Source organism: Conger conger, chromosome 11 (assembly GCF_963514075.1).
Source record: "Conger conger chromosome 11, fConCon1.1, whole genome shotgun sequence".
Classification (NCBI taxonomy): domain Eukaryota; kingdom Metazoa; phylum Chordata; class Actinopteri; order Anguilliformes; family Congridae; genus Conger; species Conger conger.
Genome location: NC_083770.1, coordinates 13,698,401 through 13,713,284, shown reverse-complemented (window position 1 = coordinate 13,713,284; position 14,884 = coordinate 13,698,401). Strand labels below are relative to the sequence as shown.

Below are 14,884 nucleotides of genomic sequence, written 5' to 3'. Positions count from 1 at the left end.
ACAAACAGATGTTTTACACACAAACACAGGTGCGCACAGATATACACACGCACACTCACCACATTCACACAGTTTGAGAACTGGACTGCTTTTCATTGCTTGTTTTGGTGTTTGTTTTTTAGTCCCTATTGTGGATTCGTTCCTCACTCCTCTCCCTCTCCCTCTCCCTCTCTCTCCCTCTCTCTCTCTCCCTCTCCTCTTTCCCTCTCTCCCCCTCTCTCTCTCTCAGAGAAAACAGAGAGGAGTAAACTCTGTGTGATTGGGAACTGTCAAACAGGCCCAGTGTGATTACACACAGCCTTGAGAGGACTAAACAGACATTATTAGACAAAAGTGATCGAATTTCAATTCACGAATTGCTGAAACAGTGCTGGTGGAGTGCAGTGATTAAATATTTGCATTAAGATGCTGGAGTACAGGTCTACCTAATAAAGTGATCACTGAGTGTACATTCACGCCCTATACTCACCTACCACTTTATTAGGAACATTTTTAATTTATTACACCTACTTATTCATGTGATTCTCTAATCAGCCAATTGTGTGGCAGTGAAATCAGTCATGTAGATACGGGTCAGGAGCTTCAGTTAATGTTCACATCAACCATCAGAATGGGGAAAAATGTGATCTAAGTGACTTTGACCGTGGAATGATTGTTGGTGACAGACAGGGTAGTTTAATTATCTCAGAAACAACTGATATTTTCACGCACACTAGTCTAGAGTTTGCAAAGAATGGTGCAAAAAAACAAAAAAAAATCCAGTGAGCAGCAGTTCTGCAGACAGAAACACCTTGTAAATGACAGACGTCAGAGGAGAACGGCCAGACTGGTAAAAGCTGACAGGAAGGTGACAGTAAGGCAAATAACCACACATTACAACAGTGGTATGCAGAAGAGCATCTCTGAACACACAACACATCATAACTCCAAGTGGATAGGCTACAGCAGTAGAAGTCTAAAAAAATGTGTCTATTAAATACCTAATAAAGCGCTCAGTGAGTGTATAGGTATGTGAATGTCCATAGCACGGGCCGATCCTACAGAACTAAAGAGCTTTTATTTAGGAAGGGGGAACTGGAGATGGTTCCACACTTGTATGGCCAATGAAAATAATCACAACCTATGTTACCACCACCCACCCACCCCAAGATTCTGCTCCATATACGGCCTGAAGGTCTGAAGGTTCACACCCCACATTTTAAGCAGTTACTAATAACAAACCGCACTCCTCACTTTGCTCCGATTGACAGATCGGTATATACAGATGATAATGATGACAGGGTGTTTTTTTTGGGGGGGGGGGAAAAGACCCCCCCCCCCCCCAAGCTTATAGCAAAAAAAGTGTCCGGTGTTAATTCAGCTCTTACAGAGTACATATGAGTCCAGTATGTAACCAATGTAGGGACAATATGCACCCTGTAAGAGTTGAATTAAGACTGAGCATTTGACTGTGTGCATCCGCATGTCTCTTAGCATGACGCGCTTCTGAAAGCAACTGAATGAGGCTTTTATAAGCCACACTTGTGCCTGGGTGAGCAACAACATCATGTGACCTCCTTTTTTTTTTTTTTTTTCATAGCGGAGGCTCGTCTGAATTCGCCGCTAAGCTTCTCTCTTCTCTGCTCTCTCCCCTCCTCTGTACCCACCCTACATTCTTACTTAATTAGCTTTTCAATGCATTTGTTTTCAATAAAGAGGTGTGCTCTTTCTTCATTCTTGTTTTCTTCCTCGTGTTTCCTTGAACACAAGGTCCCCCCCCACCCGCCCCCGTCTCCTTGCTCCCCCCAGTACAGTACAGTGAGGAAGCCCAGCTGTTGCACCTTCCCCAGTGGACATCCAGCTGATTAACTTCAAATGTTGTAGGTAGAGACTAGCATGACACGGTTGTCTCTGTTTACACAGGTAAGTCATTGAATGGTGGCCGTTGAATTATCCTGGATATGATGACCCACTTTGATCCCTTGCCTCAGCATTACCAACGCAGGGAAGACCACTGAACTCTGCCACAGATTCTACATAGCCAACAGGTACATGGCTTGACATTCATCCTTCCTACAAGCCCAAACCCAGCTAAAGCAAAGTGTTCTCACAATATTGCTGCCATGCAGTGGCAATGTCATAACTGTAACTTTCAGAACATTCCAGCAACATTGTGAGAAAATTGTTTTTGGCTGGGACGTTCCAATTTGATTCCATTCTCTGAAAATGCATTAAGCGGTTGTTCAATACTGTGGAATTGGGATTTTCTGGAGTGTTAAACAGCACCAGTTACTAACAGGAAGCTCCTGTATCCGAGAAGCAGAGAGGACGTAAGGAACGCAGGAGCTGGACATCTGGTGAGTTGAGAGAATCCCTGAGAGGGAGAGATAGTACTGGTTGTCAAGGAAACCCGTGAAGATTCTAAAAGCACTTAATCGGAGGACAAGGATAAATGGTAGACATTGAGAGAATCAAAAGAGATGTTTCCAAATAACCGACCTGGGCCTATTTTTATGAAATATGCATTCTTCATCAGCAAATCATTCTGTTTAACATGATCAGCATGGCTATTCCTCTTAAAACCAGATTGAACTGTTAAGACAGTCACAAGCAAAATTGCTTTTTTTTGAACAGGCAAGACGAGCATGTGTCAGGCTTGAGAAAGTCTATCTGCCCTGGCATCAGCTAAATGAAATCTCTCACCCACCTGCAAATCATAAATATCAAACCCAAGGCCAGGGATTTTTACCTCTGGCAAGAAGCCAGCAGGCTGAAAATATGAGTGAGGGAATTATCCTGTTAAAGCAACATTTGTCATCTCCTATAAGGTGCCCAAGTGTTGGCCACAAGGCAATCTGAACTCAAAGTGATAGCGCTTTGAATCCAAAGTGGGGGGGGGTTTGATGGAATACATTGCTGAACCAGGCACTGCCCACATGAAACCATCTGTAACAAACCGCGAGAACTGCATTTTCCATGTTTCAAAACGTTACTTCATTGCTGCCATGCCAGCAAAAGTGTGATACGATGTTGTACAATATGGTGAGTAAGGGACTGCCACCTGTTTTGATGCAGAAACACCTTTGTCTAATCAAGTGCACAACACTGCTCTTTCAATGAAGGGATCATGGGAAAATTATGTGCAGAATTTGTCTCGCATAATAGCATCCGTTTGCCCTTTTCTGAATGGAGCCAAAGATTGTGATACTGAAACTAATGCACACTGGCTATTTCCGACATGCAGTCAGAATTTTACCCTTATAAATAAAAAAAGGTTAAACAAAATTGAAGGGATATATTTGGCCCGCCAACACTTGATGGGATGATCGTCCAATACTCGCAATGTAAAAAATCTTTATCTGTTTCCTTTTCCCCATGCATAGCAAACATGACAATGTGACATCAACAGGGAGGTAAATTTCTAAACCATTAATTTGTTTTGTGTTATTTGTTACTTATTTTGTGTTATTTGTTTAGCTAAATAATTATTATGTCTTGCCGTTGTGGGAGCAAACTTTTCAATAATTCCCTATCATCCCCTTTTGGACCCCGGGCCCCCTGCTGAAAACCACTGCTATAGCCTACAAAGTGCATCCTACAGCCAACATCTTAATCCAAAGTGCTATTTCATGCTGTTAACCCAGGTGCCCTGGTCAAGTTCCCACAAATCTGACTCGACCCCGCTTTATATAAAGTGAAAATACAGAAATAACAAGACACTGCTATTGGCATCATAAATAATGAGACAGGGCTGTGACGCCTCTCTGACAGACTCTACACCCTAGCGGGTCCTTCAGAGGAGCGAAGACCAATACTCGTAGGCCTACGTGACAGAACGAAGACAAGATTTCAGTAAGTTAGAGACAGCTGGGTGCGAGGACTCGCCCGATTGAATGAAAACTAGGAAAGACAACATCGAAACGTGTTGAAGCGCCACACTTTGGTTTGGTGACGTTAATACCTGAATTAAACGCTGGTGAGCATTGACACATGTCGAGCCGATTTTTAGAATGCATCGAAACAATAACCCATATTTTAGAGAGATAAAAACTCCCAAATAACATTTCGGTTCCCTAAATCGAGGTTACACCTAGGCTACTGTCAAGGGATTATAATGGCTGGTTTTCCCGTGTGTAATTAAAATATAAAACACATTTTAATTGAGTCGTACCTAAAGAGTTGAGAGACAGCAAGGAAATGAACTGTCTGCATAACTGGATTATTTAATAACTGTGCAACTTGATTAAAGGGCTTACTCATTGCAAGATAGCAAAGTGCCAGAACGGATATAACATAGTTATAACTTTCAGCTCCAAGCACCCAGCTGCTGCCTGCGTTGGGTTAAGTTACAGCAAAGAAGCCGACATGCAAGTTTTAACTCCATCTGAAATTTTAGCTGATGTTCATCGTGTTTACTTTTCCTGTTACAAGTATAATGCGCTGGACTGGTATACATATCTTTTCTTCTGTAGTTCACGGGGTGGGTGGTGGTGGCGAGGGGGGTGGGGAGGACGGGTGTTTAAAGTTTTAGGGCAGTCACGTGGTGCCGAGAGGTCCTGCCTATTGAGAATCGGACCACCCACGTGGACACGATGGAGCTGCTTAATACAGGCATGTAATTGTGAACCCTTCCAACACTTAGCAGAATGCCTGCAACCGAGGAGGATTATAGCGCGCCAAGTCCCGTTTTATCTTAAAAAAAAGTCAATCGTTTCTTCTTTATCGTAAGTGACAACCCTCCGAAAGCGGGGCGGATACTTCACATTTTTCATACTTCCAGATTACCCCGGACAGACGAAGATGGTAAGTGACCAGCGAGCTACGATAGGACAAACGACTTGATATTCCAGGTATAATATCTTGGCAACGCAACCGCGCCTGTGCAGAACGATATAGCTAATTCAGTTAGTGGCTGCTATAACTAATTGCGTTGTTATTACAAGTAACACGTTGTGACGGGCAACAATGATCTTGCTAGTCTGCACATATAATGGAATGGCATTATTTTATTTCTCAAATAGTAGCCTACCCGTGCCAATTTGGTCGGATGCGTAGGCTTTAGGATAAGACTTCTCACATTGGCTAACTCTGGCACATTTACATTGATGTGGAAACTGAAAATGTTGATTAATTTGCACTGTAAATAAAGAAATAATCACGCGGTTATATTTTCGGTATAGTGACAACATTTCACCTACAGATCCGAAAGATGTTTAGACTTGCCTTTTCAGCTAATGTACATCGATGTGTATGCACATATACATTATTATAAAATGGAATTTGCGTTACAAAGGAACTCCAGACAGGAATTTAACATGCATTTCGCTTGATAACTACGCACAATGCAGCTATCTAATAAAATTAAAGCGAAACCGTGCAGAAGTGCAGATTCATGTCTCAGAGCCAAACTAAGGCAAACTAAAATCATCCTAAAAGAGAGCTCCGACATCGTAAACATGTAACCGGGTCCACATTATTGAAACAGACTATTAAACTAGACGTATAATAACAGCAATCGTTATATCTTCTATCGCTGTTGTACGCTATCATTCCATGCATGTCGTGTGTATTAAATATAGATACATGTACATTCCTATACATATAGGAAATGTGACGGTTGACTTATACTTTATTCGCAAAACGGTGTGATCCATCACACTTTCTTTTCGAAAAATTCAAATAAAAAGACAAGCGTGGAGATGTGAGTTCAATGTTCCAGAAAAATATAGCCTATGGTTTGAGAGTTGCGAATTGATGTATTCGTCTGTACTGCCAGTGACAGTCCGTTATGTCCTTCCGACGCTCGTCATATCAATATTACGGCAAGAATAGGGATGAGCAGGGGACGGTTCTCTGTTGCGTATCCTTGTCATTTGTTAAAAATCCCTTTTGGCACTCCGGGGGCAAGTAGTGGGGCGTCCACAGAAGAGCATGCGGAGTTGTTCGGGGTCACGAAGGATATTTCCAACGCAGGGCTACTTGTCCGTACACTGCTGTCTCCTGGGGCTCTTCCGTCGCGTGATAAACACTGCAACAAAGGGAAACATGCATTGCCTTTTTGTTTCGGTTTAGTCTCTATGGGTCCACCACCATTAGGAACATCTCGACGTTCTGCCGTGCCATTTCGCCACTGTACCCATTATTTGGCTCCTAATGAACTAATGAACGTTGCAGGCATATTGGACTTTAGGCTACGTTGACATTACCCGTATTCATTGCCCGATCATCCTGGATCAGCGCAAACAACCTCATAGCCCATTGCAGAGTACTGTCAATTGCAGTAAATTGTATTTTGTCTGAGCTTGCCTCCACACAAGCAGGTGGTTGTCAGTTGGAGACCACAGCAAACATTCTGTGTTTTCTCAGGAACGATGAACCCCAAGTTCGTTCGTTTTAGTTTTGTGACCTAAATAGGTTTGTCGTGGCTAGACTCAGGCAGTACAATGTTATAAACCCCTTCTTATGGAAATGTAGCCAATTCATGAATTATTCACGTTTATTAACGATTTACGAAGAAACACATTTCCACATCGGTTTTATACATCTATAGAGATATATTACTGTTGTAGGTACCAGTTGATAAAATAACGTCAGCCAACCATAGAGGCCTCCTTGGGAATGCCTGTCAAATCTCCGAAGGACTGTGTATGAATCATCAGTCCATCAGTAACAACGATGATGGTATCCTGTCAGACAAATTGATACGAACAACGGAACCAATCCTAAGAAATTCACATAGGCCAGCACAAAAAAGGTTTTGTTTTACTTGGAAACAAATTGCCCCGATTACCCCTTGCAATGACGCACCACTGTGGGACAACTATGACGCAAACCGTCCATATTCGGTGGTGAATTCCGTTAGAAAGTAGGCTACATTACCAAAGTTAATACCCCTTAAAAATATATCTCTTGTACTGCCAATAAATACATAATAATAATAATAATAATAATAATAATAATAATAATAATAATATAACAAAGAGAAAAGGTTTACACTGAGCATGTGGCACTCCGAGCAGTGACCTGCTTATGTGGAATTTCATTTTCCGTAGTTTACCACTCTGAAAACTTGGAAAGCAGTGATTAACTTTGATGACCTATGTGTGTGTGGTCACTTCAGGTCTAAACCAGGCTATTTTCTTGTGTGTAATACACAGCTATAATGTCTGCTTCGTTTGTTTTTACAACATAATCGCTAGGTATGCATTAGCATAAAGCCTAAAAATAGGCTTACGTTTTGACAATGTAGGTTCAGTGGCCATTATCAAAAATATTCACTATAATTTAGTTAAGATTCCCAAAGCATAAGCTCGTTCATACTCTAAGCATGGTGTATTTCATGCCCAAGCCTCTTTGTTCCTCTTTATTTGAGTGTAATAGAACAACTAGCTTTTATAGAAAAACAAAACAAAAAGACGTGGACTCATTGTATTGCAAGTGTAGGCTACTTTAATCCTTAATATGCATAAAATAATCGTAAGGAATGTTCCCTCGCTGTGCGCGCATAGTAGACATCAGCCATCGAAATACACGTTGCAATTTGTAGTCGGCGAATGACATATTAAGCAGGGGTGGCATAACTAAAAACATATTTGTAAAATAAAATGTTAAATCACATTGGTCAATGCGCTCGGACAGCCGAGTGCGGTAAAAATGGTTTGATCTTACCCTGCAATACAGTTTCTTTATCTAGGTGGCGCTCCTTTAACATATATGGTCGCCTCCCACAACTACCTCTGCGTGCAGTTCAGTAAGGAGACAGGCATCACGAGTAATCGGACCAGGAGACATGAACATTTTGAGCTATAGCGTTCGTCTACTAGGTGATAATAATAATAAGAATAAGAATAATAAGAATCACCACCACCACAATCATCATAATTAAATCATTTCAAAATAACACAACATAACAAAAGGCTACATTTTAGCATTACATTTTAGTGTTGTTTATAGTCGCCACAGAAAAATTCAAAATTCTAATGTTGGCTTTTTCGAGACACCAATAAATGATATGGGATAAAATCTGCGGTCAACAGTGCAGTGTGCGTTCAGCGAATGTATACAGTAAAATGTTCCTTGTTAAATCACAATCAGATACCTCCAATATTGTGTATTCCACCATAACACAGTGAACACCCGTTCTAATGTTCATGCATCTAAGGGATCATTTCAAATGTTATTTTGGTAGTTCTAGTTCGGGTTTATTTGTAATTTGGTTCTTATAAATTGTGAGAAAATAAATGTATAAATGCCGATAAAACAGGCTAAATGATTAGGCAATATTATGGCAATATAATATATATATATATATATATATATATATATATATATATATATATATATAATATATAATATATAATACTATATAATAAGCCTACGTTAAAAAAATAGCATTAGGTAGCACATTGTCAATGAGATCATAAAAAAGGAAAAAACTATTCGACGTAAAAATGGACACTTTCTCTCCTGTTATCCACCAAAGCTGTCATTTGTGTTAAGACGGAGGACTCGACTGGGACCTCCTCCAAACTCAGTGAAACCCGAGGCCAGGCGACCACAATTCCTTTTTTTTTTAAGAAGTGAGAGAGCGAAAGAGAGAGAGAGTAGGGTGGGTGGGGGGTGGAACTGCAGTCCAGGAATTCCTGTAGCCCGTTTTGACCCAGTGGCCAAAATGAAATGCAATTTCGGCTTTGGAGCAGAAGAGGGGGAAAAAAACTCGGTGAGAAGATCGTGCTGAAAATGAAAAGGAAAACTACAATTCCACTCGAGTCGCGCGCTAAAGCGAGAGAGGGCCGGGCTACTTTAAGGCTCCCCTGAAGTTTGAGGTGCACAACAGAGCTCTCTGCTTGGGTGGTCTCTCTACTTTGGTGAGCTGTTGCTAAGCAGCTAATAATAGTCGTGTTTGCTGAGTAATTTTTGCCCTTCTGGAACCAATCAGATGCAAGAAACTGCGGCCATCTGACAGCCCTGGAGGCGGGATTTCGATTCTTTTCTGCCTTACCCCTCCTCCTCTGTCTCCAAATGGAGAGAGTTCTTTTTTCTCAGCTATTGAATCTCGGAGCTCGCCGAGTCCCGCGGCCTGAGGACGACTATATAGCACGCAGAATGATACAGCAACCTATCGGTCGAAGCTGCCGTTTAGTACAAGGAGAGCCTATTTCTCCCTTTGTCTTTTAAAAGAAACATTCTTGAGGAAAAAACAGTGAATGTTGGAAGCAGCGGAGAACCACGGATCGCGAAATGTTGCGATGGAAGGCGCAGACTTCGACTCGCCGTACTAAACAGGAATATGAAGTACTTCGCGGGATTGAGATCACCGAGAGTCAAAACTTGTCGCCCTGGAATATCAAAAAACGGAGGAATATAAGATCGTGGATAGCAAAACACACAGCCCAGTCTCCTCAACATGGCCTCGGCTGTTAATGACTCCTCGGAGCAGGAAAACAGGCACCCCGATCGGCCGAGGATAACTCGGAGGAACAGGGGGAACTATCGCTCAACGGCAACGGATCTGGAATATTTGCAACGGCCGAGTTATTGTGATGCAGCTTTTGCATTGGAGCAAATATCACAGGTGCCTGTTCTTTGACATCTTTTCATGGAATAATGAGCACGTGAATGTAGCTAGCCTGAAACAGACCAACTTCGTCAAGTCGCTAGGTAACGGGATAGCTACATAAGGCACGGGGAGGGGGAAGACCGTCTTGCGAGCACTACTTACAACTAGTTACGCGTTCTAAAAACAAATATGTGATATAGCATGTATTTGCCATTCTCACCAGTTTAAGATCGGGTCGTTTCACCACGCATTGTGCTTAATTTTCCATGCGTAAATTAATTTAAGGTGCAAAAAACAATCTGATGTGCAGATTGCAGTAGTAAACAGTGTTGTCGTTTCTCCCCGGGTTTCGAACGGTATTGTTTGCCGAGGACTTGTTCGCATTTCGGCGGTGTCTCAAAATTCTTTAAAACATGTTTTCACCGTTTCTGGGCATGCGGGATTGTTGCAGCTAAACTTTTCTTAAAAATATAAAGATAGTATCTTCATTTGGGGAGTAGTTTACCTCCCCTCTCCCTCTGCTAAAGCAAAAATCCATGTGGCTGCCCTCTTCCGTTCACAAATATTGTCGTAACTCCCTCTGTGATGGCTGCCCCCGTTCGCAATTCAGATCACACAGGGTCTCTCAGCTCTATGGAAATGAATTTGAGGGCTAGCGGCTCTCGAAACCACGTGGACTTTAGCGTTTAATTTCGGCTGTGATCCCGTCCGGTCCTGAACACGCGATATGCGACACTGTAACATAACCGTGATAGCTCTACACGATGGGATAGTTCTCATGTGGTTAGAATCGGCAAAGCACCGTAGCCTCCTTCCGAGACCGCTTCGTGTGTAGTTAGCCAGCTAACCATCCTTCCCCCCCACCCTGTCCACGTAGGAGGTCCACGTCCCCTTTTAGGGGAAACCTAAAAATGAGATGTTGCCTTCCTCATGAGCGAGTATAAAGAACACAATGTACACTTCTAACTTTTTTTAAATTTTATTCCGAAAAGCATGTATTTTTGTGGAAATAAGCACGAGCAGTTAGGCTATAGGATATGTTCCGAGCGCAGTTAAACGTAAACCCGAAATCCCAGCCATAAAAAACATTAGCCCACCCGTTATAGCTGTCATTCTGAATGCCAATACTTTTCTTTCACATTTCGACTGGCAATTCGTGTTTTAGTGGCCTGTGTTTGAACAATTAACCCCGAAACGCACTTAGCCCTAAATAAAACGTACGAGTCCGTAGCAAGGCGTTGCTTGTACATTTAAATTAAATGCCAACATTTGACGCATCAAGTGAATATTTACACCAGTAACGGTTGGACTTTTGTTTTGTTTCGTCGCAGGGGAACGCGACCGGGAGAAAGGCACCGCTGTGGCTAAGAGCAACATTTCAAAGACTCTTATTTAGACTGGGATGTTACATACAAAGGAACTGTGGAAAGTTTTTCGTTGTCGGCCTCTTGATATTCGGAGCTTTCGCTGTTGGTTTGAGGGCAGCTAATCTAGAGACCGATGTGGAGAAGCTTTGGGTGGAAGGTAAGAGGCTCCTTTATTTATTTTTCCGCTTTTACTTTTAAGACATTTGCTTTTCTTTCAAGAATAATCCAAGTGCGGGGAGGCGAGGGAGGGAGGGGGGTCATCCAGGCAAGCTGGAAGCTGGAGGGATTGTTTATTGTATAGAAGTCTGGCAAAGGGCCAGGTCAAACTTGAAAAGAATTTACTGCGATTCTTTTTTTGCGTTGCTCTCCTGTGAACATTCAAGGTGAATGCGAGAGGGTCGACTGGGGAAGCAAGTCGGAATAGTTTTCATTTGGTGATTGTTTGTTGCATATTTTTATTGCATAAATGAGGGTATGTCTTATTAAAGGAAATTCTGTCAATGCCGCCATTTGTGTGTGCGTGTGTGCGTGTGTGTGTGTGTGTGTGTGTGTGTGTGTGCGTGCCTGCTTGCTTGCCTGCCCCCAGCAGTTGAATCTGATCCGCGCAGCTCTAACTGTGTGTGGTCCTGTTTTGGACGACTTTCAACTTTCCAAAAAAGATTTGTCTCTGGGTAAAGAGAAAAAAATTGAAGTACTGACTGAAAGGCATGTTTACAAAAGTAGATTATTACGCACTCTGCGTTTGTTGAAATGTACATCAGAGGTTGGGACATTTTTATAAAATAAATACTTTTATGGAGAAAAGTAAACAGACTGTGGGGGGAGTTTTTTTTTTCTAGGGAGGGGCCAATTAAGTTTTCTGGCTTTGATCGAGCTTGTAAAGCGGTACTGGAGTACTAGTTGGACTAGTTAACAACAGCACGTGCATGAATTGAGCATATTTTTTTTTTTTTACTCACTTGGCAAGTGTTCTTTTTCAGCTTTATTCGGAGTGGAAATGGCGAGTTTATATTGGTTGCTTTTGGGGGGAAAATAATAATGAAAGAAAATGCAATGTGGCGTGGGACTGAAGGTTTTGCTAGATTACCGTTGCACGTTTGAAACCTCCGTGAGAGAGCGTGTGTTAATTCGCCTGGTGCGCAGGCGCAAAAGAGCACGTAGGGTTGCCAGTGTTGGACGCAGAGATGCCCCAGCCAGGTCCCCCTTCCCCCCGCGGTGTGGGAGTCAGGGGTGTGTGTGTGTGTTCCTGACGGAGAGGGGAGATTACGGAGTTCCGGTCCAGGATTTGGACGCCGCATAAATGAACCTTAACCACACCTCGTGCTTTCTCTGTTTTGCCTGGATAGCGCATTATTGGGCAGTAAAAAGAGACTGTTTGATATTTTCGTTCCTCAAGAGCTTTGCTCTTTATAAAATATGCTAATATGTATCGGTTTTGTATTTAGTATTTTGGTCTACTTTTTACAGTATGAAGAAATACAAACATTGAAACGTATGTTTGTAATCATTTGCTCTCTATAGGCCTATGAATGTCTCTTCTGCTTGTGTGTGTGTTTCAGATGCACACACATAGATGGACACATGTACACACAAACACACACCCATGAAACTGTGCTCTCACACACACACACACACACACACACACACACACACACACACACACACACACACACCCCAGCATGTTTCCCAGGCATGGAGGTAGAGTATAGAGTTCTCTGGTGGGGGAACGGGGTTGGTTTGTTGAGATTCAGACTGCACTGCAGAGGGTTAGATTAGTGCTGGTTGGTTTGTCGGGATTCAGACTGTACTGCAGTGGGTTAGATTTGGGCTGATGGTGTGTTTGGATTCAGACTGCGCTGCAGAGGGTTAGATTAGGGCTGGTGGTGTGTTTGGATTCAGACTGCACTGCAGAGGGTTAGATTAGGGCTGGTTGGTGTGTTTGGATTCAGACTGCACTGCAGAGGGTTAGATTTGGGCTGGTTGGTGTGTTTGGATTCAGACTGCACTGCAGAGGGTTAGATTAGGGCTGGTTGGTGTGTTTGGATTCAGACTGCGCTGCAGAGGGTTAGATTTGGGCTGGTGGTGTGTTTGGATTCAGACTGCACTGCAGAGGGTTAGATTAGGGCTGGTTGGTGTGTTTGGATTCAGACTGCACTGCAGAGGGTTAGATTAGGGCTGGTTGGTGTGTTTGGATTCAGACTGCGCTGCAGAGGGTTAGATTAGGGCTGGTGGTGTGTTTGGATTCAGACTGCACTGCAGAGGGTTAGATTAGGGCTGGTTGGTGTGTTTGGATTCAGACTGCACTGCAGAGGGTTAGATTTGGGCTGGTTGGTGTGTTTGGATTCAGACTGCACTGCAGAGGGTTAGATTAGGGCTGGTTGGTGTGTTTGGATTCAGACTGCGCTGCAGAGGGTTAGATTTGGGCTGGTGGTGTGTTTGGATTCAGACTGCACTGCAGAGGGTTAGATTTGGGCTGGTTGGTGTGTTTGGATTCAGACTGCACTGCAGAGGGTTAGATTAGGGCTGGTTGGTGTGTTTGGATTCAGACTGCGCTGCAGAGGGTTAGATTTGGGCTGGTTGGTGTGTTTGGATTCAGACTGCACTGCAGAGGGTTAGATTTGGGCTGGTTGGTGTGTCTGTGCCGGGAGGTGCGCTTCACTGGCCTCGTCCCACTTACACCCCAGCTTCCTCCAGGAAACATGTTTATGTTTAGTTTGGACTCGTCTCGCTCTCTGTCTCTCCCTCCCTTCTTCTCTCTTTTCCTCTCCCTTTGGCGCTGACCTCCAAATGATCCCTATGGCAGTGGAGCCCTGCTCCGCCATTAGTTTTTTTCTTCCCCCCACTGTGTCTTATTATCCAGTTTGAGAGTAAGAGGAAGGTGGTGTGTGTTTTTGACTGTAAGAGTAAGGTGAAGGTGAGAAGTGCTGTGCTTTAGTTGTAGGAGTAAGTGGGGTGGGGGCAGTGATGGCGATTGAATAATGGCACATTTTTGGGCCGGGATAGGTCTGGGATTTTACGAAAAGTTCCAGGCGTGGGGATTCCGAGGAAAATGTTTCAGGCGGTCCAGATGGAGAGCTTTAACCCGTCTAGACAAAATCGCTCAGTTGACCAGCCGTACACCCGGAATGTAAACTGCACTTGATCACAGGAAGTGGAGTAAAAGGTGTTTGGGACGTTGTGCTTACTTATGGGGAGGGCCGGTGCCAGGAACAGGCCAGAAGATGCCCGTTCAACGCGTCCCGTTCATCGGCGCGTTTGAAGGAGTGCGCTGGAGATCTCACACTCTGCCCTTGTTAAGGCAAGGAGAGAAAGCAGACGCCGTCTTTTAGCGTTAACGTCAACACTGTAGATGTTTCTGCTGCGTTCCGACTGCTTCCTCCTGATTAACCCATTGAAGAGTAGGTTTTATTGGAATATTTTTTGAAAGTCATTGTTTGAAAACTCAAATGCTTTGTATTCAAGTTCTCATCATATATTTTGTGATCTTACACCTTAAAGACAAGCTGAAATCAATTTAGAAAATTCTTCATTACCATACCAACACTTCTTAAAGTATATATTCCATAAAGTTAATAAAATTGTAATACCCGAGTATTTTCACACCAAAGTTTTTTATTTATTTATTTTTTCATCCACTTCCTGGAAAACGATTTTAATTAAGATTTTACGTCATCGTGTACCAGTGAGCGCGTGTGTCCATCAACTGTCTTGTCAATTTTCCGTTCTCCTCCAAACAATGTGCTTTCATGCGGTGGCGTCTTTCATGGTTTCTTTAAAGGGTTAAAAAGGCCAGTTCTGTGTAAATGCCTGGAAAGATGGTCGAATCGGTTACCTTGCCCAGCTAACGCAAAATGTTCTCGCAACATTACCGGAATTTGGATTCGGTACCTTTGCTCCTGGGGGCAATAGCAGCTCCTCTGCCTTGTCTGTTACTAAATACAAATGGTTCCAGTTGGGGAAAGAAAATACTTGTTGGTGT

The 14,884-nt window shown here is 43.0% G+C and overlaps 1 protein-coding gene across 4 annotated transcripts in view; it reads left to right on the top strand.

Annotated features, from left to right (window-relative positions):
• The first annotated feature begins 4,642 nt into the window (after positions 1-4,642).
• ptch1 (patched 1) overlaps positions 4,643-14,884 on the top strand; it is a 66,346-nt gene continuing 56,104 nt past the window's right edge. For 3 of the 4 annotated variants that reach the window (XM_061260720.1, XM_061260718.1, XM_061260721.1), the window contains exons 1-2: positions 9,036-9,553; positions 10,870-11,062. In XM_061260720.1, coding sequence (XP_061116704.1) covers positions 9,386-9,553; positions 10,870-11,062 — 361 coding nt within the window. In that variant the 5' untranslated portion in view covers positions 9,036-9,385. Of the gene's footprint in view, positions 4,783-9,035; positions 9,554-10,869; positions 11,063-14,884 lie in introns of those variants that run through there. The other variant, XM_061260719.1, reaches the window with a different exon arrangement.